The sequence below is a fragment of the Ctenopharyngodon idella genome, chromosome 19, assembly GCF_019924925.1.
Source record: "Ctenopharyngodon idella isolate HZGC_01 chromosome 19, HZGC01, whole genome shotgun sequence".
NCBI lineage: Eukaryota > Metazoa > Chordata > Actinopteri > Cypriniformes > Xenocyprididae > Ctenopharyngodon > Ctenopharyngodon idella.
In genome coordinates, this window is record NC_067238.1 from 1336665 (window position 1) to 1358839 (window position 22175).

Sequence of the window (22175 nt, forward strand, 5' to 3'; positions counted from 1 at the left end):
ATATTTTGATTCTTCAGTGAGAATAAACAGCTATGAGCTTTATTTTGCTTATGAATGACAGCATAAAGCATAAAAATTGCATCATAATAACATTCAGGAGCCATAAAATAAAGCCAAGTCTTCAAGAGCACAGATCCTAAACAGTGTCGGCTGAAGGTCTCTGCAGCTGATTTTCTGCCCGGTGAAATCCAGCAGGGTCTTTTGAACTCCCCTGGCTGCTATCTCACAGGAAACCACCCCCACTCTGCAGCAACAGTGCAGCCCCTCCCCCTCGGTGATGTCACAGCTCAGTGCACCCGGCAGGAGGTGTGTCTTCCTACTTCTGGCTTAGCCTGTACAGTTTGCGCAGGGAACAGGAAGAGAGGGAGAGTGCGTATGAATGTGTGTGTGAGGACAAGAGGACGCTTTACTCTGGTAGGGACTGAGGGCAGCCATGGGGAATTCACAGAAGAAGGCCCCCGGTCACGGAGAGGGAGGGGGCCCGCACTCTCAACCTGGGACCCCGGGGCGCAGGAGGAGTCATGGAAACAACACAGCCAACTCAAAGGAAGTCCAAGGGAAGAACACGGCAGTGAATGGCTCCCTTCCAGCCGACAAGAGCCAGGATGAGCCTCAGGGCTCTAGTCCTGCGATCAGTGGCACTGCTAGAGAGAGCTGTAATCTGGACGCCCCGTGTGGGGCCCTTCCTCCTCCACTGGCCAGGCTCAAAAATGAGGGCAATATGTTGTTCAAAAATGGACAGTTTGGGGACGCGCTGGAGAAATACACACAGGCCATTGACGGATGTATAGAAGCTGGTAGAGTACAAATATTCTGTTTTGGTTTTTTATTAAAATCATACATGACATTAGTTTTAAAACAGTAGATATAACAGTCTTTGGTGTTACCAAGATTATATATATATATATTTGGTAAGCTGATTGTTTTGGCAAGGTGATATTCTGGTATACAAATTTAAAAGTACTGGGCTTTAAAAGATGAAAGTATTGTTTAATTATCTTGAAATGATACTTGTTAAAATAATATATTTAACAGGTTTTGGTGTTACTAACATGTAATTTATTGTATACTTACTGGATTCTAATTTCTAATTAACCAAAATATTTCAAACATTCTGGTGGGGTAAAAGTATTTATCTTAAAATAATGTGTGTGTGTGTGTGTGTGTGTGTGTGTGTGTGTGTGTGTGTGTGTGTGTGTGTGTTAAAAAAATATGTAACGTTTTTGGCGTCACCAAAATGCCATTTTTGGCAAGGTGACATTTTATAGTATGTATTTTTATGCTTTTTATAGTATACTGACTTAAAAGTGTTGGATTTTTCAAATTAATTAGCATATTTCAAAGGTTCTGGTGGGGTAAAAGTATTCTGAAATGATATATGATGTGTTAAAATAGTATATTTAATGGGTTTTGATGTTACCAAGATTGTATTTTTTTCTTAAGGTGATTGTTTTGGCAAGGTGATTGTTGTTTTTATAGTATACCGACCCAAAGTATACTGGGTTTTTCCAATTAACCAACATATTTTAATGAATCTGGCATGGTACATAAGTATTTATTGTGAAATAATATATTTGTGCATTGTTGGTGTTACCAAAATGCCAATTTTGGCAAGGTGACAGTATATAATGTGTATTTTTATACTTTTTATAGTTTTAGATTTTTTAAAAGAACCAGCACATTTTAATGAGTCATTTTGTAGTATGGACTAGTGCGCAAACATTGCATAGATCCTGTTCAGCAGCGCTGAGTAATGCAGGGGGAGGTATCCGATGCCGGTTCATAGAGAGTCTCGGCTGTCTAGATTTCGAACTGGTTTCGAACTGGTGTTAATCAAGCCACTGCATTTTAGGGACATGAGCTGTATTTTTATATTAGAAGTGAAAGTGTTTCACAAGACTGCTGCTCACTTCCGCCACATTGCATTGTGGGTGTGCCCACTAAAGTTACGTAATGGGCCTTTTGAAAGATGGGATGTACCGTCTTTCTAAACTCAGCTTCCCTGGAGTGTTTTTTCTATGACTAGTTGGGTTTGTAACATGATATTAGATGACTAAACAAAATTTTTTCCAAAATGAATGGCTTCCTGCACTATAAACCCTTCCTCCCACATGTATCCATGCAGAACTAAAGCTGCTTTCTTAGTCTATTTTCAGTGCTGTGCTTGTATTTGCAGGTATTGACAGCCCAGAGGATCTTTGTATTCTGTACTCCAATAGAGCTGCATGCTACCTCAAAGATGGAAACAGCACAGACTGCATTCAGGACTGCACCAGGTTAACCGCACATTTATATGCACACACTGTTCATTGGCCAATCAGTCAATGGCCAGACTTTCACCAAAGCCACAATGCTGCGTTTAGCTTGGATTTATGTGTGAGGTAATACTGCAAGTGCGTGTGATTGTCTCAGTAAGATTAACACTCAACGCAGTTAGTTGCACTGTAAGGAGCTTTACCAGCAGACTGGTTAACCGGCACAAAGAACCTCGGCAGTCTGTTGCCATGTTCTGCTCCATTGGAGGGAAATAATAAAATAATTTTCATTCTCTCAATGAGTCTTGTAATTATACTGTACTTTCCATACAATCTTGTTTAGATTCATCCATCCTTTAATCCTACAATACACCATAGAAAAATGACAAAGGACATACACTGATAAAGAAAATGCAGCTTTATGAATGGCTTCCTATGTAGAGTTAGCGAGTTCATTGTAGGGCACAGGATCAGAGAAGGATCTTGATCCTCTGTGTTTCATCCTGTTTATTTATAGGTCCCTTGAGCTCCACCCCTTCTCCCTGAAGCCCCTCCTCCGACGAGCTATGGCGTATGAATCTCTGGAACGTTACAGGATGGCGTATGTGGATTATAAGACAGTACTGCAGATAGACATCAGTGTGCAGTCGGCTCACGACAGTGTGCACAGGTATAACTCATAGGCCACAGGGTAACATACATTTTCTGAGTATTTTAATGTTTATAAATGCAGCAAAAATGCAGTTTATTACTGTCATTATGCTGTAAAATAAAAATCTAAACATCCTTAAAACATACTTAAGACAAATTGCATAATATGTTAAAGGGGTGGTTGATTATAATTTCACTTTTTTAACTTTAGTTAGTGTGTAATGTTGCTGTTTGAGCATAAACAACATCTGCAAAGTTACGACGCTCAAAGTTCAATGCAAAGAGAGATATTTTCTTTTAAAGAATTCGCTGTTTAAGGACTACAACAAACGGCTGGTAGGGACTACAACGAGCTTCTTCCCGGGTTAGTGACATCACTAACCCTAAAATTTAGATAAACCCTGCCCCCGAGAACACGTAACTAAGGGGGAGAGGCCATGTTGTCCTTTTACACCAGACTGCTTCACAAACAAGGGTCAATTCAACGCTGGATTTGCACAAAAGATTAACATGACGGCACATGCTAGTCAATGAGTTGAATCAACTCCACAACAACTACATAAATGTATACACTAACCATTCAGAAATGTTCAGTTGCATTCTAAAAGTTGCAACTTCTTCCTGAGTCTCTCCATCAGTGTCGACTCCGGTTTGAACAATGTAAGGCTGAACACTGTTACTGACAATAGTCATTTTGGCTGCGTGAGATTCTCCAGCTTTGTTGTTGTTGAGCAACCGAATCGTGAGCTGTTAAAGCTCCGCCCTCTTTTGGAAAGCGGGCCGGGAGAAGCAGCTCATTTGCATTTAAAGGGACACACACAAAAACTGCGTGTTTTTGCTCACACCCAAATAGGGGCAAATTTGACAAGCTATAATAAATAATCTGTGGGGTGTTTTGAGCTGAAACTTCACAGACACATTCTGGGGACACCAGAGACTTGTATTACATCTTGTAAAAGGGACATTATAGGTCCCCTTTAAGACTAAAATATATTTTGAATGTTTATGCTTCTTATCCCATTGGTAGTTTTTTATTCACTCTAAGAACACTGTTAATATGCAGGAATTTTTCGTCTTGATTTTCCACACGTGTTTTACTTGTATTTTGCATTATGCATTGCATTGTATTGTGTTTTAGGGTTAAATTAAATGTCTTTAAACTTAACAGATAATATCCTGGCAGAAGGTTAGCAGTATCTTTTCTGTTTTTCTACATATTTTTTTCTTACAGTGCTGTTTTAATTGTAAATTTAAAAAAAAAAAAGTTGCCAATAGGATGAAAAGTAAACTTCAATATTCAGGACAATGTATTGTCTGAAAATAAGTATTATATCTTGAACATTCTCATTTCAAGGATGTTTATATATAAGATAATAAGTATCTATTAGTATTAAGGATTTTTTTTTATTTTTATTTTTTTTAGGTGAAATGGTAAAAATTCCAGTTATGTCTGATTGTGTTTGTGATATGTTCTCAGAATCACTAAAATGCTGATAGAGCAGGATGGTCCTGAGTGGCGAGAGAAGATTCCAAAGATTCCAATGGTTCCGCTTTCTGCCCAGCAGCACCGTAATGATGAACCCAGTGCAGAGGTTCTGCAGGCCCGCGCAGCCAGAGCAGAACAGGAGAAGTGTGAGTTAAAGCAGATCCTGCACCAGATCGTAACTCAAGAATGAGCAATACTAATAGTGATGCTTTTCTTCAGAAAGCACAACTAACTAATAAGTATAAATAGTACAGCTACTATAGTTTAAAACTGTTTATCAAAAGCAAAGATGTTAACAACTTAATTAATAATCTATAAAGAAATTAGGTACAATACTGTCTTTCACAATTGAAATGGCCCATTTTTGAACATATATCTTATTTGCAAATTTACAAGGTTGATAAGACTGGGTCTCACTCATTGATAATGATAGTTATTATATGTTAAATATATTTCATCATATAGTAAAAGGTGCAGTACAGCTCGAGCTGCAAGGTTCCTCTGCAGATATGCATAGCTGGCTATGCATATCTAAACGATTTACAAATGTTAATTATACGTATAAAAACAACATATTTTAAGTTTATTGCAAAATATGCATACATTTTTAGTATATACTTAAGAATTTTGGGAGCATAGATATATAAACATAGATGCCTCATTAGCGTCTGTTTCTATGGGCCGCTATACGTAAGCCGTCTGCCATATTGGAACAGTCAGGTCCGTGAACATTCAAGAGCAAGTTGGCTGAGCATCTGCAACCGCAGCTAGACACATGTATAAATATCTATTTCTGCAATAGACTTAAGCAGATGATTTTGCTATACTAACACAATACAACAAGATGAAGCAGTCAGCTAACACGACATTAAAAAATTATAACCAGAAGGTGTTGTGGCATCATTGGTTCTTACTGTGAGTGACGACACGCTGACTGTTCCAAGATGGCGTGCAGGTCGACTGGAGTGGTCGAATGTGGCATCTACATATACAAATCTATGATAGGGAGATCGACTTGATTACATGATTTGTAGTGTTTCATGGGAGTGGGCGGAGCTAAAGAGCTATTTTGGAGTGTGTTGCTTTTTTGAACTCTCTGACTGGTGTAATTTTCTTTACAGCATCATGGGTAATGTAGTTTTTCACCAGGAATTCCACTGTTAAACACGATTATTTTAAAAATAAGCTGAAATAATGCAGGCTGACTGCTTCAGCAGAAGCAAATACCATGGATTAACAACCTAAGTAACACTCAGTAGGTCTGTCTTTAAAGGGTTATAAGTTATCGATCAAAATCAATTTCTTTATGGAGAAAATGAATAGAGTTTTTACTTCCGGAACAGAACTATTGCACTCTATTACTTGAGGATTTTGCTGCACATGCTTTCGACAAGAGTATGTCTTTAGAGCGTCACATGTTTGCTGAGAGTGATGAAAGACTGTAAAGGAAAGGTTGTGAGGAAAACCTTTGTGTGGAGGTGTTTGGAAGTGTTTTATGCAAATTACTATCCTTGGGTTTGCAGTGGTTCATTTAAAAAATTCAAATTCATTAACATTAGAATAAGGTTAAAAACAAGTTCATTTGCATAGACGGAAATGTTTCGTGAGAAGTTCTCCTGAAGGTATAAATATGAATAATCCACGCAATTATTAGTGAATGAGACACACTGATTGAAAAAGTACAGCATGTAACCAGCAGGATTTTAATAACTCACAGTGTTTCAAACGATAACCAGCATAAACCAGTCTGGACCAGCTAGGATATTCATGCTGAGGTTTTGAAAGATGGTTGCATGCATTAAACATAATGCATTACAAAACAAAAATCCATGCTGGAACACTAAAGAACTGCAAATGCAGGCCAGCGCTGATAAATAATACACTATGATGCTGAAAAAATGACACTGAACACCTTATTATAGACATTTGTTGGAAAGCCATTAGGTTTAGCATAGCGTGTAACATTTAGGCCCACATTTTTGCTGTTTCCATGTTTACAATAATTATGCAAACCGTTTTAGTCACACGCTGCATCTAACAGCATTTGTCAGCATGGATGTACCACACTTGATGGCAATCAATTATGTAAAGGTGTAACATAGTCAGCTTTCATCGTAATGGAACCAGACGGCTCCGGTTTCATTCTGAGCTGAGAAAGGAAAACACACATGATCACACAGCACACATCAGCACCTGATCACATTAACAATGGGACAACCTTTACTCTGTTGTCCTTTGAGCCAGATGATATCATAATAATGGAAGTATGTTATTCCAACAGCATTTGCTGCCTTTACTGGAAATGAGAAGAACTACTGCAAACTTTCCAAACATTTCTGTGTAGTGTAGTGCGCCTCGTTTGTGTAACTTGTACGATAACATGTCCAGGTCTCATTTTATCCTAAAATCCTAAAAATTACTAGTGTTGTTATTATTACTAAAACAAAAGCTATTAAAAATTATGTTTGTAACTGAAATAAAGCTGAAATAAAATATAAATATTAGAAATGTTGCAATGGCAACTAACTAAAATAAAATAAGTTTGTTGACATAAATACTGAAAAAAGAGTGCTATAATTAATACTATAATAATAATAAAGCTAAATAATATAACTGAAACTAATAAAAATGACAAAAGCACATAAGAAAATTTAACAAAACTTTAAAATTAAAATGAAAACAAAAATATACAAATAAAAGCTAGTTCAAAATATTAATGAATACTGTAATAGTATATAAATAATACTAAAATAACCCTGGAAGTTACATTTTGAATAAGGAAAAATTAAGCCTGTTTGTATGACCCTTAAGATTTTAAACATTTTCATGTCAATTCTCACTACCATAATACAATAATTTTGATCTTTGATTTGTTTATTTACATTATTAAAAATGTTGTTGTTGTTGTTGCATTACGATAATGAAAATCTGACTGGGAAATGTGCTTAAAAGTCATGAAAATGTCAAAAAAAGAATTTCGCCTTTTTAGAGCAGAAAATTGTAATTTAATGAAAAGGGACATAAAAAAATAAAACAACGGCTCTCTGTCTTGGGACGGAAGTTTGAAGTTTAATTCTACTGTATCTACTTTGTCCACAGCCAGAAAAGCAGAGGCTCGATTCACATTGCTGAAGCAAGAAGGAAATGAACTGGTGAAGAACAGCCAGTTTCAAAGTGCTGTGGAGAAATACAGCGAGTGTCTGGCCATCAAACCCAATGAATCTGCCATCTACACCAACAGGTAAACGTGTCCAATTGATCAGGTGAAAACACGCTTTACAACTGTTTTTATTAGCCAAAATGGGCTGTGTTCAGAATAGCACACCATATTACACATACTGTTTCAACAGTATTTATGTTGTACTGTGTGCTGTATGCACATTTTCGGTATGCATGGAAAAGCCAAATTACTAACTACTTACTTACTTAATGGTAAGTATATAACACAGCACACTGTGCAGAATATTGTATCCCACAATGCAATGTGCATGACTCAACCTTGCACTTGACAAATATCCAGTCAGTGTGTTCATGAATGATCCAGTGTGACGAATTATCAAAAAACTGCAAAATAAATGTTTCATTTCTAAAAGAATGAACTTAGGTCATGTGACATTGTGTTGTTATTGTTATAACTAAGGCCTAGTCCATACGTACATGGGTATTTTTATAAACTGAGGTTTTCCTCCTTTGCTTTAAAAAAAAAAAAATCGCGTCCACATGAAAACGCAAAAACACGCTATTAAGTGCTGTCAAGAGCATGCCAAACCAACAGGTGGCGATATAACCCTAACCGTAAAGCCATGTTGGCCAATCAGAAGCCTTGAAAAAAGGTTATTACCGGTTCTAGTTCCGACGTCCCAAACCAAAATCTCCGGTTTCACCATCAACACGACAACACTGCAACCGGAGTTTCTAAAAATATTCACCCTGGCAGGAGTTTTCAAAAACGTTCGGTTTCAGTGACCGGATACTGCGTTTGCATGTGGACAAATGGCCAAACCGCATAGAAAAAGCTGCGGTTTTGAAAATACCCGTGTTCGTGTGGACAGGGCCTAAAATTCAATACATTTTCATTAAATGAACTGAAGCTGAAATAAATATAAATATTAGATGAAAAATTTAATGAAAAAAATGAGAAATGTTTTCTTGATAACTAACTGAAATAAATTAAGTTGAAGTACTTAAATTATTAAAGTCAGCATGAAACGGAAGTTACGATAGTCTTTTCTTCCTTATTGTGACACCTATCTGAGTGACACTGCTTCTCGAACAAACAAAAAAAATGTAGGGCAGGACTTGATTTTGTCCATCAGAAATTGATTGGATCACTGTGGTTTGCTATTGTTGTGATCTCATGTGATTGACAGGTTGCCCCGCCCTCACACTAGTAAACAAATCATGAGGGAGGGAAGTTATTTTGATTAAAGATTATGAAGGCACATGAATTTTGAAAAAAAAAAAAAAAAAATGATGCTCATGGATAAATCATTTATTTAAAAAAAAAAAATGCAATATTCCATAAAAAAAGAATTGTCAATTTCATTGGTGATTTTAAATCTAAAATAGATATTTAATAGAAAACATAAAAACATTGACAAAAAAAAAAAAAATGACAAAAGCACATAAAATGACAACAAATTAAATATATGTAATAATAACTTAAACTATACAAATAAAATGTAATTAAAAATATAAAAAATTCTATAATAGTATATAAATAACATAAAATAACACTGGTGAAAACAGTAGCATGAAATTGCATAATGCATATTGTTTGACATGCATTCGTATACACTGCGCAGTAAGAAGTAAGTCATACACTAGTGTTTACAGCTGCAGTTTGGTGCTTTGCAGTTCACACTAAATCTAAATACTTACATAGTAGCAATTAATCCTGAATAGCTGTACATGTTGTCCTGTCTCTCATTTGATCGAGCCTTCTAGAAAGTGCTGAGACTGGAGCTGCTCATACGAAGCTATTCAGTCAGCAATCAGCTCTGACAACTCGAGCATAAAACACCCAAAGAGAGTGTCAGGCCACATTGCTGAATGAGAAATGTCTGTTGTGTTTTCCAGAGCTCTGTGCTATCTCAAGCTGGATTGTTTCACAGAAGCCAAACAGGACTGTGATTTTGCACTCCAGATCGAGCCAAACAATAAGAAAGCATTTTACAGACGGGCACTGGCACACAAAGGCTTGAAGGTTCATATTTTGTCATTATGCTGTTAATGGTCAAATGAAAGTATCTTTCCTTTATTTATGTGCATTTTACAGTGGTTAATCCATTTAAAACATTGTGAATATTGATTTTGTGTGCATATCAAGTGTGCAGTAGAGATAAAACTGACGAGTAGCATTACTGTTGAATTCAGTGCAGTACGGCAGAGTTTAGATGGTCTGTCTATATGTTTTCTCACAGGACTACCTGTCAGCCAGCACTGATTTACAGGAAGTACTGCAGTTGGATCCAAACGTGCAGGAGGCCGAGCAGGAGCTAGAGACGGTGACTAATCTGCTAAGAGAAAGTCTACTGGCTAATGCCCAAGGTAAAGTCTCACTAGCCAAAGAACCTGAAGACAAGAATCTAACACAGACTACGTAGGAAATTAGTTCCTTGGTACAACACTGTTTCCTAACTATTTGCTATGCGATAAAATTCCAGTGACAAGCAATTTGTCTGATTGTATCCAAAATCATTATAGAACGCTGCAATGATGACGCATTATAGGCCAACCAGAAAGTTTGCTTCACCCTTGCTTCCTTGACCAAACCCAACACGATTTTTACATCGGCCTTTGGATTATTACAAAAAATAAATAAGCTCTGTGACCAACAAAAGTTTGATTCTTAAACGTTTTGTTCATTATGATAATCTTCAGAAATGAACACATTTATGAATTTTGAAGCCTAAATACAATCGCTAGAAGTAAAAAGCTAAATGCAGACTATTGCTGCGTTCACTCCATGTCGTAATTACCGTAAAATAAAGCTCTGTATGCTTTCGAATTGCTCTCATGGTACTTTGATATCACACCTTAAATCTACTGTGGTCTGGTGATACAGCAGCCACGTAGCTCTCAGAAAATTACGAGTTTACAAGCAAATACAAGTTCTAAAAGCATGTGAAGGCGTTTTACAGTTCAGAATCAACATGGTAATTATGACATGACGTGAACACACCTTATAAACTAACAACACCACGGTCACATGACAACAATGACACCATTAGGCACGCAACAACTGTTTCAGTCTTTATTTAAAAACATTTTCCCTGAAAGTTCGAGTTAGAACAGTTTGCAAGGGTGCGGTTATTAACACAATGAGACAGTGAAAGCAGACTAGTAAGTAGATGAGTTTTTCTGTTTTGTAGTCCCATTTAGACACTTGTTAGCAACTGCCTTTAAAAAAAAAATCACAAGGCAGTATTAATGATGTATTTTATGTTGTAGAATAAAATATGGATATATCTTGAACTTGTGTTAAAGTCCCCCTGTGGTGAAAATCAAGTTTTTAATGTTGTTCATGTATCTACCTGCTGTTTTTAACATGCTTTAAGACAAACCCTGTGCAAATTCATAAGTCAACATCATTGATGAGTATTTTCTCTTTAAAACTGCAGTAAACCAAAGACAAGCTGCTTCCGAAATCGAATACTTCTCTACTATATAGTACGCGAAAAACAGTATGCGAACAGAGTAGTATGTCCGAATTCATAGTATTCGAAAAACAGTAGGTGAAAAGTAACTAGATGACTTACTACTTCCGGTGAAATTCTGAAGTGCGCATACGATGGACACTTTACTATCCCATGAGGCCATGGGAGGGGATTTATGAATGGAGTTAGTATTACGTAACTGACGCTGGTAGGTCATGTGACAATAACAACATGGCGGATGTAGTACGTCCGAATTCATTCATACTACACTCATTCGTACTATATAGAACGTACTTTTTCAATGATCGTGAAGTAAATTTAAATTCAAATGTAGTACCTACTAAACAGTACGCGATTTCGGGCGCACCTACCTTGTAACCAACCACGTCAACATGCCGGTGGGCTTTAGCAAATCATTAACTGACCGCGCAAGGGAGTCTCAGAAGAAGGTTATCCCGGTATATTTTTCTGTTGATATGAAAAATCGGGTAGATTTAGCAGTATGGCGGGTGTATGATGCATATTACGATGCTATGATGAACTATATGCCTTTCTCCACTGATGTTCTGAGTTGCTCAAAGCATTTCTAAGGATACTGATTGTTAGAAGGCAGCTGTCTGACTTATGAATGTGAACATGGTTTGTGTAACATTAGAAACACATTATTAGTTGTTTGATAACTTAGTCAAGCAAAACGCTAATCATATTAATTGCCGTTACGTGTCTGATGCACGTTGTAAAAAGCGATACTATTGTGCAGCGTTTACCTCAGTAAGTTGACCGAGTGGATCTCGTCTGAGCTTGTGCGAGTGAGTGGAGGCGGGGCTAATTATCATATTCATAGATCCGTGTATATTAAATGAGGCAAGGGTGTAGAGTTACATTCAAGCTATTTTAAGGCATTAAGAATTTTTTCCACAGGAAAAAACATTTAAATATGTAATTTTGGTGATCAAAAATGAGTTTTAAGGCATAAAATTATTGACTACAGGGGGACTTTAAACACAGACCTTTTTTCAGGCATTTATCCAAAAACCCATTTAGAAAACCCATTGACTTTAAGTCGATGGAACTGGAAGTGCTAAAATATGACTTGTTTACGGGTTTTGGCCGACAAAAATATGTCATCCCTGCAGCACTATATACCCTCATTCACTATTCACAACATTTCCCCACTAATATAGTCCACTGAATGAGCAAATAAAAAAACCAGTTAGCGAATTAAGACACTGAGTGCACCTAAAGAGCTGCCAAATATCATGTGATTACGTCATCGTTTCCCACGGTTAGGTCCGGAAAGCAGTTTTCGAGTACGGTAAATAAATTGCTGAAGCGGTACCTTTTTTTCTAATTACAAGTTGTGTTTCTCATTTCATGTGTCACAATAATGATCAATCTACAGGTTATTTAGTGCTGTAACACATCCTGAAGTTTACCTTGTCAGAATTTTTCAGTATGAAAGTAAATTGGGTTTAAATGTCAGGAGTTCCTGTCAGGACAAAAGTAACACTTGTTACTTTTGTCCCGCTGCAGTGACAACAAGTGTTTCTTTTGTCCCACTACTAATGTGGTGGCTTTCTCTGCGTTGCAGCATTTATTAAAACATGTTCATGTCATATTATACTGGCAGAATATGCCAAGAGTGAGTGTCAGAAAGACAGACAGAGGTCTGATTCAGCCAGATGTTTATGAGAGGGAGTTTCTGGACATATCTGTTGCTGATTTCTGTATGTCATCATTTATTTACTCAATCTGTTTACATTTACCATAGTAACATTTAGTTTTTAGCCATACATTACCTTTTCCACATCCACCTATGAATTTGCAGTGTTTCTGTTCAGATGTTTTAACCTTAAGTTTTCGAAAACAATACCGTTATTGTCTCCATGTAAACTACAAAAATGCTAATTTGCGAAAACTGTAATGTCACGCGCATGTGTATTATGTGTTCAGTCTATAGGCACATAGTTTTTCTTTACAAAGTGACTTCGCCAGCCACTGGCCTGGCATGGATAATACAGCGTTTTTAATAGTTTTCGCAGATCGTTTTGACAACATTTTCATCTGTACGTGAAAAACGCAAAGGACAAAACCTTTCTGTTTTTAGTACATTGTTGTTGTGTAAACGTACCCTAAAATGTGCAGTGCTGGGAGTATTCCAGGACCAGGGTTATGAACCACAGGCGGAGGGTGAACCAACTCCAGGGTAAGCCTAGGGAAATGTGCTTTGCCTTAAAAAACACATTTAAATAGATTTCCTTGAAATAGATTTAAGTTACATGTCACCGCACAACCTACATATCCCAGCATAAAAGCTCCTGATAAGTTATTTGTCAGCGTCTACATCACAAACCACTGTTAATTTTAAAAGAAAAGCAAGCATACTGTATGCAGGATTTGGCATGGCAGAAAGCACACTCCCTTTATAACCAATGAAAAGTTGTCACTGAACTTTCGTTATAATCAATGAAGCTGACTGCAAAATGAATCTTTTATTTACTAGTCTACACTTTGTTATAATTAGAGGATTTGTGAGCGTGCAGAACTCAGAATCCACTCACCGCTCAAAACGCTGGGGTTTTTGTTCAGTCCTAACTTAAACACCTCTGATTGGCCTTTGCGTTCTAGAATTGACTATATTGCTCACTGCTGCAAAAATACAGAAACCTTTGCACTGGATCATTTACCAAATCTGTTTTGCCAATATATGCTATTATTATGGAGAAAACTGATCCTAGACCAGCAGATATGGCCAACTTAAATACAATCAGAAGCAACAGACAGAGGCTTGAGTGAGAAAATTCCATGCTAGTCAGGGGAATTCCATTCTGTGGCCAGCCTTGCGCAGTCACACAACACTGACTGAATGAGTGGACTCGATTATGTTCACTGTTTCTGACACCACTACAAATAACTGTCCCTTCAAATAGTGCATATATAAGGGTATGGGGCGATTTCAGACATATTCAATAGGTATTCAGTCTAGCAGTCTTTACTTCCTTATTAGGATATAAAATGTAGGGAGGATGTGGCCACTATTAGAGAAACAGTTGAGAAAAGAAAGACCTAATTGTGTGAAACTGAGGATGAATCTTACCAAAGAGTTAAGTCACATGGTTATTGCGAAATAACAGATAAGAAAAGGGTACAAGAATTGCACCCTGGCCAGAGACAAACTCAGATGTCCTGCAGGCGTCTCGGCTTTGTTGCTTTGTACAATAGAGTCTTATTTTGATTTCTGGAACTCTGCCTCTTGAGCGTCATTTGCAAGGAAGAGATGACTTTTCTCCACAACAAGGACAAGATGCAGTGTTGCCAGATTGGAAATGTCCAAGTATCGTACCAGAAGCTCAAAATTATCGTTTTTGGAAGAAAATTATCGTACATGAGTTTTTAGTATAGGTAAATGAACTAAATAATGATTTTTACAACGGAATGAATCAATACTGAACTTACTTAAGGTGGACAATCATACTATTTTAGCTGCTGTACAGCCAAAATTATGTTCCCTCTATCTCTGTAAAGCTATACTTTGACACAATCGGCATTGTAAAAAGCACTATATAAATAAAGGTGATATGACGAGTCAAACGTACAGAATACAGCTATTTATCTAGACCAACATTTTGACATGACCTGCAAATTACCACAATAGATAAATAACTAGGCGTACCTCAGTGGGAAACAACTGACCTAAAGGCGCTGCGGCAGGAACGTTAACTTGTGCTCGTGAGAGAGAGTCATTCTGTCATTCTCCACGATGATTGGCCGAGAAGACGTAACGTGAGATGAGATGGAAGACACGCCTATCAACGTTCACGTTCTCCTTACAATCATGACGTAGAGGATCCACAGCTAGATCACTGAGTATTAGATGATTATAACGACCATCATTTGAAGTGTAACAAAATTCTGAAATTATCGTACATTATGGGATTTTTTTCATTATTAATCGTATATCGTACAAAGGTCAAAATTATCGTACAAATAAGATAATTATCGTACGTCTGGCAATACTGACAAGGTGCGACAAGCTACAAGACGCGACAAAATCAATCTCACATCACAGCCTATCAGAAGAGCGCGTGACGGGATCTCTCTGCAAGGGCTATCGCACTGGCAACGACACAAGTAGCTAATCAAATAAAAAATATATTTTTTAAACATAGTTCAAAATACATACTCAGTGATTGATACAATCTTTGTCATGGAATACCCTTTGTTTACACAGAGTTAAAGTTTGAACGTTCTTGTTGCCTTTTAATTTATTTTCAAGATCTGAGGTAAACCATAGTCGCTTTTATTGTGGCTATTAACTGAAGCAAATATGATATTCGAACTAAACCAATTTTAGTATTGTACAAAACATGTAGGCTACGTACCTGAGATAATCACTGAGCTGTCAGCCACGACCTCACAGAAATAGAAACGATTCCAAAAAAAAAAAAAAAAAAAGAATCCACTGTTGCTTGTTGCTGCGGCTAGTCTGGTTAGGACACGGTGCAACAGTTATTTATACAATTTTAGCCTAAACATTTATATTTAAGCAATATCACAACAGTAATTTAATGTAACTTACATGTTAGACACAGTTTCTTTTTGTCTATTCTTGTTTGGCCAACGAAAATAATTCACACAGCAGTGCTGCTACTAAATGAATCAGTGCTTTTGAACGAATCGGTTGAGTGAATAATTCACTGACTCGCCGCCACCTACTGGCGTAACTGTGTAACAAGCAAAAAGAGTCAGAAAAAATCCCCACCACTAATGCATACTGGAACCAGAACTGTTTATATTAAGTTTATAAAAATATTTGATAACAGAATGCAGCAACTGACCAATCAGCAATGTAATAAAAACACCTAAACTACTATTTACCCAACAGCGTCTATAATCAGCCATCTTAGTGAACTTTAATCATAGGTTTAGCTGATTAGTGGTGTTTACTGAGGCAAGGCAAGGGTCATTATTACTATTGCTCATAACTGAACAATTCCCAGACCAAGTACTAAACTTTGGCCCGTAACTTGTCCCACGTGTTTATGCAATAGAATGGTACCTCCAATCGATCAGCTTTTTGAAATTGACATCCACCTGCATATCATCATGGTGGCAGTGAATTTAAAAAGAAAATTGTACCATGCTCAATTGTGTTTTAGTCATTTTTTATATAACAAACAAATACTACTTTATCCACTGTTTCACAGACAAGGCTTAAGCCTAGTCCCAGACTAAGATGCATGTTTTGAGCTTTTTTATCTAAAACTATGTCAGTGCCATTATTTTGACTATTTTAGCTACTTAAATGTCCAAATTGAACTAAGGCCTAATCCTGGCTTAATCTAAGCCCTGTCTGTGAAACTAGGCCTATATGTAATAAAGTTAGAGAGGTATCTTTAATAGAATCTATCCTGTTAAACAATTATTTGAATAATTTGATATGGATATTGAAAATTCTTGCAAATTTTTTGGAGTTGCGAAAAAAAATGGATGTACATCTCTTTTTCCAAAGTGTATACTCAAGAATTTTTGGGGTAGGTCTAACTTTTTGTCAAAAACTTTTGGTTTTTTGAAACAAATTGAGTTTCAAGATGTAACTTTTATTTTTTTTTTGTACATTACAACAGTGAATGTTTATTTGACTTGTAAAGTATCATATTCATATGAGAAAATAGACAAAAGCTAAGCCATATAATGAACAGTTTATAAACAAAACAATATGAACAATATGGGTCTACTTTTAAATTACTTGAGAAAGCAAAAATGAAGAAAGACACGTGAGGCACTTTTTATTTAATTCATTGTAAATTGTAATTTACCCTGGCACAATTTTATTTTCATTAGTTTTCCTGTTCCTTTTTTGGTAACTTGTTGTGAGATGTATAGATCTGTACTCATTTTATACAGGTTTAATTAAAAAAATGGTGGCGAGTTTTGTACAGGAAATAAATAAAAAAATAAATAAATAAAAATAAAATAGAAATCTTGTTTAGCCTTAAAGGATGAGTTCACTTTGAAATGAAAATTAGCCCAAGCTTTACTCATCCTCAAGCCATCCTAGGTGTATATGACTTTCTTTTTTCTGATGAACATAATTGCAGAAATATTAATAAATATCCTGACGCATCCGAGCTTTATAATGGCAGTGAGTGGGATCAATGAGTATGAGCTTAAGAAAGTGTATCCATCCATCATAAATATGTGCTCCACACAGCTCCGGGGGGTTAATAAAGGCCTTTTGAAGCGAACTGATGCATTTGTGTAAAAAAATAACCATATTTAACAAGTTATTAAGTAAAAAAAAATCTATCTTCCGCACGAGCCGCCTTCCGTATTCAACGTACGCATAAAGTGTAAAACTCTTGCAGTTCACAAAGCATAAGCTACGTCCTATGCCTTCCCTATTCAACTTACGTAAAAAGTGTAACTGACGTGATGCCAGTTTACCCTTTCTTCGTAATTTCAATACGGAAGGCGGTCTGGCGGAAGCTAGATATTTTACTTCATAATTTGTTTAAATATGGATATTTTTTTTTACACAAACGCATCGCTTCACTTCAGAAGGCCTTTATTAACCCCCCGGAGCTGTGTGGAGCACATATTTATGATGGATGGATGTAGATGGAGGCACTTTCTTCAGCTAAAACTCATTGATCCCTATCACTGCCATTATGAAGCTCGGATGCGTTAGGATTTTTATTTATATTCCTGCGATTATGTTCATCAAGTAGAAGAAAGTCATATACACCTAGGATGGCTTGAGGGTGAGTAAAGCTTGGGTTAATTTTCCTTTCAAAGTGAACGAATCCTTTAAGGCCTATTGACACCAAAGATGATATATAAACTAAAGTTTTAATAATTGTTCTTATTAAGAATAGTAAAGTCAATGCTACAACTATAACAATAATGACAGATCAACGCTATCATTGAAACTTTCAGAACATTGTTTTCCAGATGATAAACAATGAACTTATAGGTCGCACATTTAAAATGACAGATGACAAAACTGCAGCACTCGCTTATAATAAACAGAACGTTACCGTGTGTTAGTGTGAACTCTAATATTGTTTTTATGTGAATGTTCCTTTATTATAAATGATTAGGAAAAACTTTCACTATTTTATGTATTAAGTTTATTTTTTGTCTTTCGAGGTTCAGCATACGCACCAAATCTAGCATATAAAGTCAGCATGAAATGGAAGTTGTGATAGTCTTTTCTTCCTTATTGTGATGTATATTTTAGAGTGAACCGGTGTAGTGAAAAGCGTGATTTTTTCCCCCCAAACGGTTCAGTGGAAATCCCCGCCCTGCAACCAATTTCATTGGCTGAGGTTACAGTGACGGGTAGGTTTAGGGATCAGGGTTGGGTGTAGGTAATCATGATTGTGATTGACATGGCCAATTAAATGTTTAGAATCGGCTCCAGGGCGGGATTTCCGCTGAACTGGTTTGGGGGAAAAAAATCACGCTAGTGAAAATTGGGTCAAAGCCACTGGAAGGCAAGCCTGCAAACTTTAGCCAAAAATGCGTAACGGCTAATGCTAACTGGCGTTACGGGCGGTACGCAGGGAGGAGTTTTGAACTGCGACACGATAGGCTGAGAAAGGCCGCACGTGATTAAGTTAGCCGTTACGCTTTCTCCAATGGTAAGAGATACAGACCCTCTTATCTCCCTATAATAATACGATCTCTAGCTGTGTCCGAACCGCTCCCTATCCACTATATAGGGTGTCGGCCATTTTGTAGTGGTGTCCGAATTCTGAGTGAACGACTTCATTCCCTACATTCGTTCACTACTTTATACCCATAATTTTCTCTGATTTCAAGTGTACATTCGATGTACACTTGCTGAAGCACTATTTCCCAAAATTCAATACGGAGAGGACTGAGCATGTGAAAGAGCGGAAATGCGAGTGAGTGTAATCCAGAGATTACTTTACAGCTTTCTTATTTCTGCTTTAACATTAATTTAATTTCTATTTTTATTTATTTATTTTTTTTTTTACCTTTTTTAAATTAATCATTACTTGAATAAAACCTACTAAAATATAGGGAGACATTATTATATAGATGAATTTTACAAATGAAATGATATTAATAAGGTAAAAATATAGGCTATTATTTTCATTATTAAAATATATTATCTAGGCATTAAATCAATTTAATGTGTTTTACTAACAGCAAGGTTATTTAATACTTTGTGGCATTGTTGTTAACTCATTAAACTTTAAGAGATGATAATTTAGTGGATTATTTAAAAAAAAAAAAAAAAAAAAAATCGTTAATTATTTCGTATTCAAATCATAACGGTCGCCTGAGGGCGCTCAACGACCACGTCATCTGTGACCGTGAGAGTTTCTAACAAACTAAAAAACTTTATTATACAATAAATACATTAAATAATGTACACTTGTTAATGTGTTCATTTTTTTTGTATGCAGTATTTTATAGTATGTAATGATTATGAACACATGACAAACCAATTATACAATCGATTAAACTACAAAGCTGGCACGGAGGCATGTATGATTACAAAATAAAGTCATTATGATTGTTATTGTTATTAACATTATTTTATAATGTAGCCTAAGCAACATGTAGGATAAAATAGTTTTATCGCGTGTCGAGACGTTTATGCGACAGCTCCAGCTCTCCGACGCACAGTGTATACGTCAGCGTCCGAATTCACTCACTTCATTTCGTTCACTCCATGCAGATATAGTGCACTCAAATGCCATGCACTATATAGGGATTAGTGAATGAGTGAACGAGTGAGCGGTTTCGGACACAGCTTCTGATTGGGTCGCCCCACCGAAATCGGGTCTCCTTTAGGACCCCAAGCGATCTCATTGGTTCAAATTGCTTTTAATAGGTACTCTCTTTAGCGCCTGATTACAATTCCTACAAAATCATGTTAAAAAAATGCTGTTTCAACTACGTTATAATGACCATTTATGTCTGTATTAGTTAGCTTATATACTAGCATAGCATACTGGTAACTTAGTTTATACACACATTTGCACTTACCCTACATATATTCTCAATCATCTTTAATGTAATTATGTATTGAATTAAATGTTAAATGTCCAAATATTTCAGTTATAAATAAAACAAATGATGTTAAATTATTCACTTAATAGGCTATTATTATTATTATTTGTATTTATTAATTAACAGTTAATCTAGTGTAAGAAATTACGTTCAATTGGTATTATTATGCACTAATGTGTTTTTGTATGCATTATATAGTAAGCTATGCGTATTTTAAATTAATATAATTCGTATATACTTAGGATAATCATTAACTGACAGTTTGATTTTGATGGAGGACCCGATTTGTCATGACGCCGGCTTTCAAACAAGAAAAAATGTAGGGCGGGACTTGATTTTGTCAATCAGGAATTGACTGGGTCATTGTGGTTTGCTATAGAGTGGTGCAGGGTTGACGTCAAACCAGTGGTGAATTAGTCTTCTGGGTTTTGACGCCACTATTGCTGTGATGTCATGTGAGTGACAGGTTGTCCCGCCCTCGGCCTGTAAACACATCATCAGAGAAGAAATGTCATTGGGGTCAGAGGGAGGGGAAGTTATTCCGATTAAAGATCGAGGGCACATGAATTTAAAAAAAATGATGTGCACAGATATCATGATGACTTAAATATGAAATACATGATGCTGACTATGATTGTTTCCTCTCTGTAGGTTGACATCAAGACAATAAATAATGAAATGAACAGAGAGCTACAGGAAGAACAGAGCCTCCTTCATTAAAGCCAGACACAGCGGATCCAACGAGCCTGAGAATCCCAGAGATCCCACAGTCCCGCCACAAGGGTCCATTCATCTTTGTGTAGACTGTCATGCGCCGCAACTAAAGTTTCCCTTCCAACAAACACTCATCTCATGTTCTTCTAGGAATATTGTGTCTGATGCAATGCTGACAATGCAAAGCATGCAAAACAATTCATAATCTCTAACTCTGGCTTCAATAGGCACGTGTGAGCATGGCACGGCTGGGAAGCGTGTAACAAGCGGGATTCTTGGGTTGTGATGTGACGGTTGTCGTGTGTATGAGAGAATGTGCCTTTTATAAGAAGCTGTGGCTCACATATGGAGTGATTTAACACTCTCAGACGAAATTGTATAGGAACATTTAATTTGCTACATTTAAAATGTCTCATTTCTCAGGATTTAATATATTTTTAATAGCTATTCCATTGTACTGTGTAATTTAAGAATACATGTAGGCCTAGCTCATGTAGTGTTTTTTTTTTTTGACATTTCCCAGCCTTCAGCCCAACTATTGTCTCAATGCATAAATAAAACAAGATCTCACAAGGTATGAATGTACAATAACATTAGATGTAGTTTTTTTCTTTGGAATGTCAGCAAAAGAAATGTTTCAGATATGCATCAGCTAAATAAATTGCTTTATAAACTTCTAGGTTTGCTATTAGGCATGATTATGTTTTGTAATTATAAAACAATTATTTCAGAATTGCAAAAGCACTGCAAATATAAAGCAAAAAAAAAAAAAAAAAAAGCAGCCCCAGTGATTTTTAAAGAAAGAAGTCTATTAAAATACAGTCAAAAATATAGTAAAACATGTAATAATGTTAAAATAACTGTTTGCTAATTGAATATATTTTAAAATGTAATTTATCCCTGTGATTAAAGCTGAATTTTCAGCAGCCATTACTCCAACCAGTGTCACATGATCCTTCAGAAACAACTTTAATATGCTGATAATTTGCTGCTCAAAAAAACTTGTTGTTGTGGAAAACATAAGAGCTTCGCGATTAATCGTTAAAAGATTAATTCCTAAATGACTACGATTCGGCTATTTCATCACACTGGAACCTTCAAATCTGTGTTGGTGCTGCTGCTGACCCAGAGAGAGCAGTTGTCATGTATAAAGGTATGAAACAGCTTCATAGTACCATTATTTTTTTGTTACAAGTGATCAAATTATCACAGAAGTACTGGGATAAAGATTTATAGCTTGAATATACGCACTGATGTGTACGGAATCGATCAAAAAAGAGCAAATCCGTTTGAAAGTAACTTGGCGCTTCAAATAAGGATTGCATCATTACATCGCTACGCCACTAGGTGGCGACAAGT

The 22175-nt window shown here is 36.4% G+C and overlaps 1 protein-coding gene across 1 annotated transcript; it reads left to right on the forward strand.

Moving 5' to 3' along the window:
• The first annotated feature begins 319 nt into the window (after positions 1 to 319).
• spag1a (sperm associated antigen 1a) lies at positions 320 to 21493 on the forward strand. The gene is made up of 8 exons (XM_051871763.1): positions 320 to 797; positions 2177 to 2276; positions 2773 to 2925; positions 4384 to 4538; positions 7492 to 7633; positions 9472 to 9598; positions 9816 to 9942; positions 20754 to 21493. Exons 1-8 carry the CDS (start codon positions 434 to 436, stop codon positions 20756 to 20758), a joined length of 1173 nt encoding a protein of 390 aa, XP_051727723.1. The 5' UTR covers positions 320 to 433; the 3' UTR covers positions 20759 to 21493.
• The last annotated feature ends 682 nt before the right edge of the window (positions 21494 to 22175 follow it).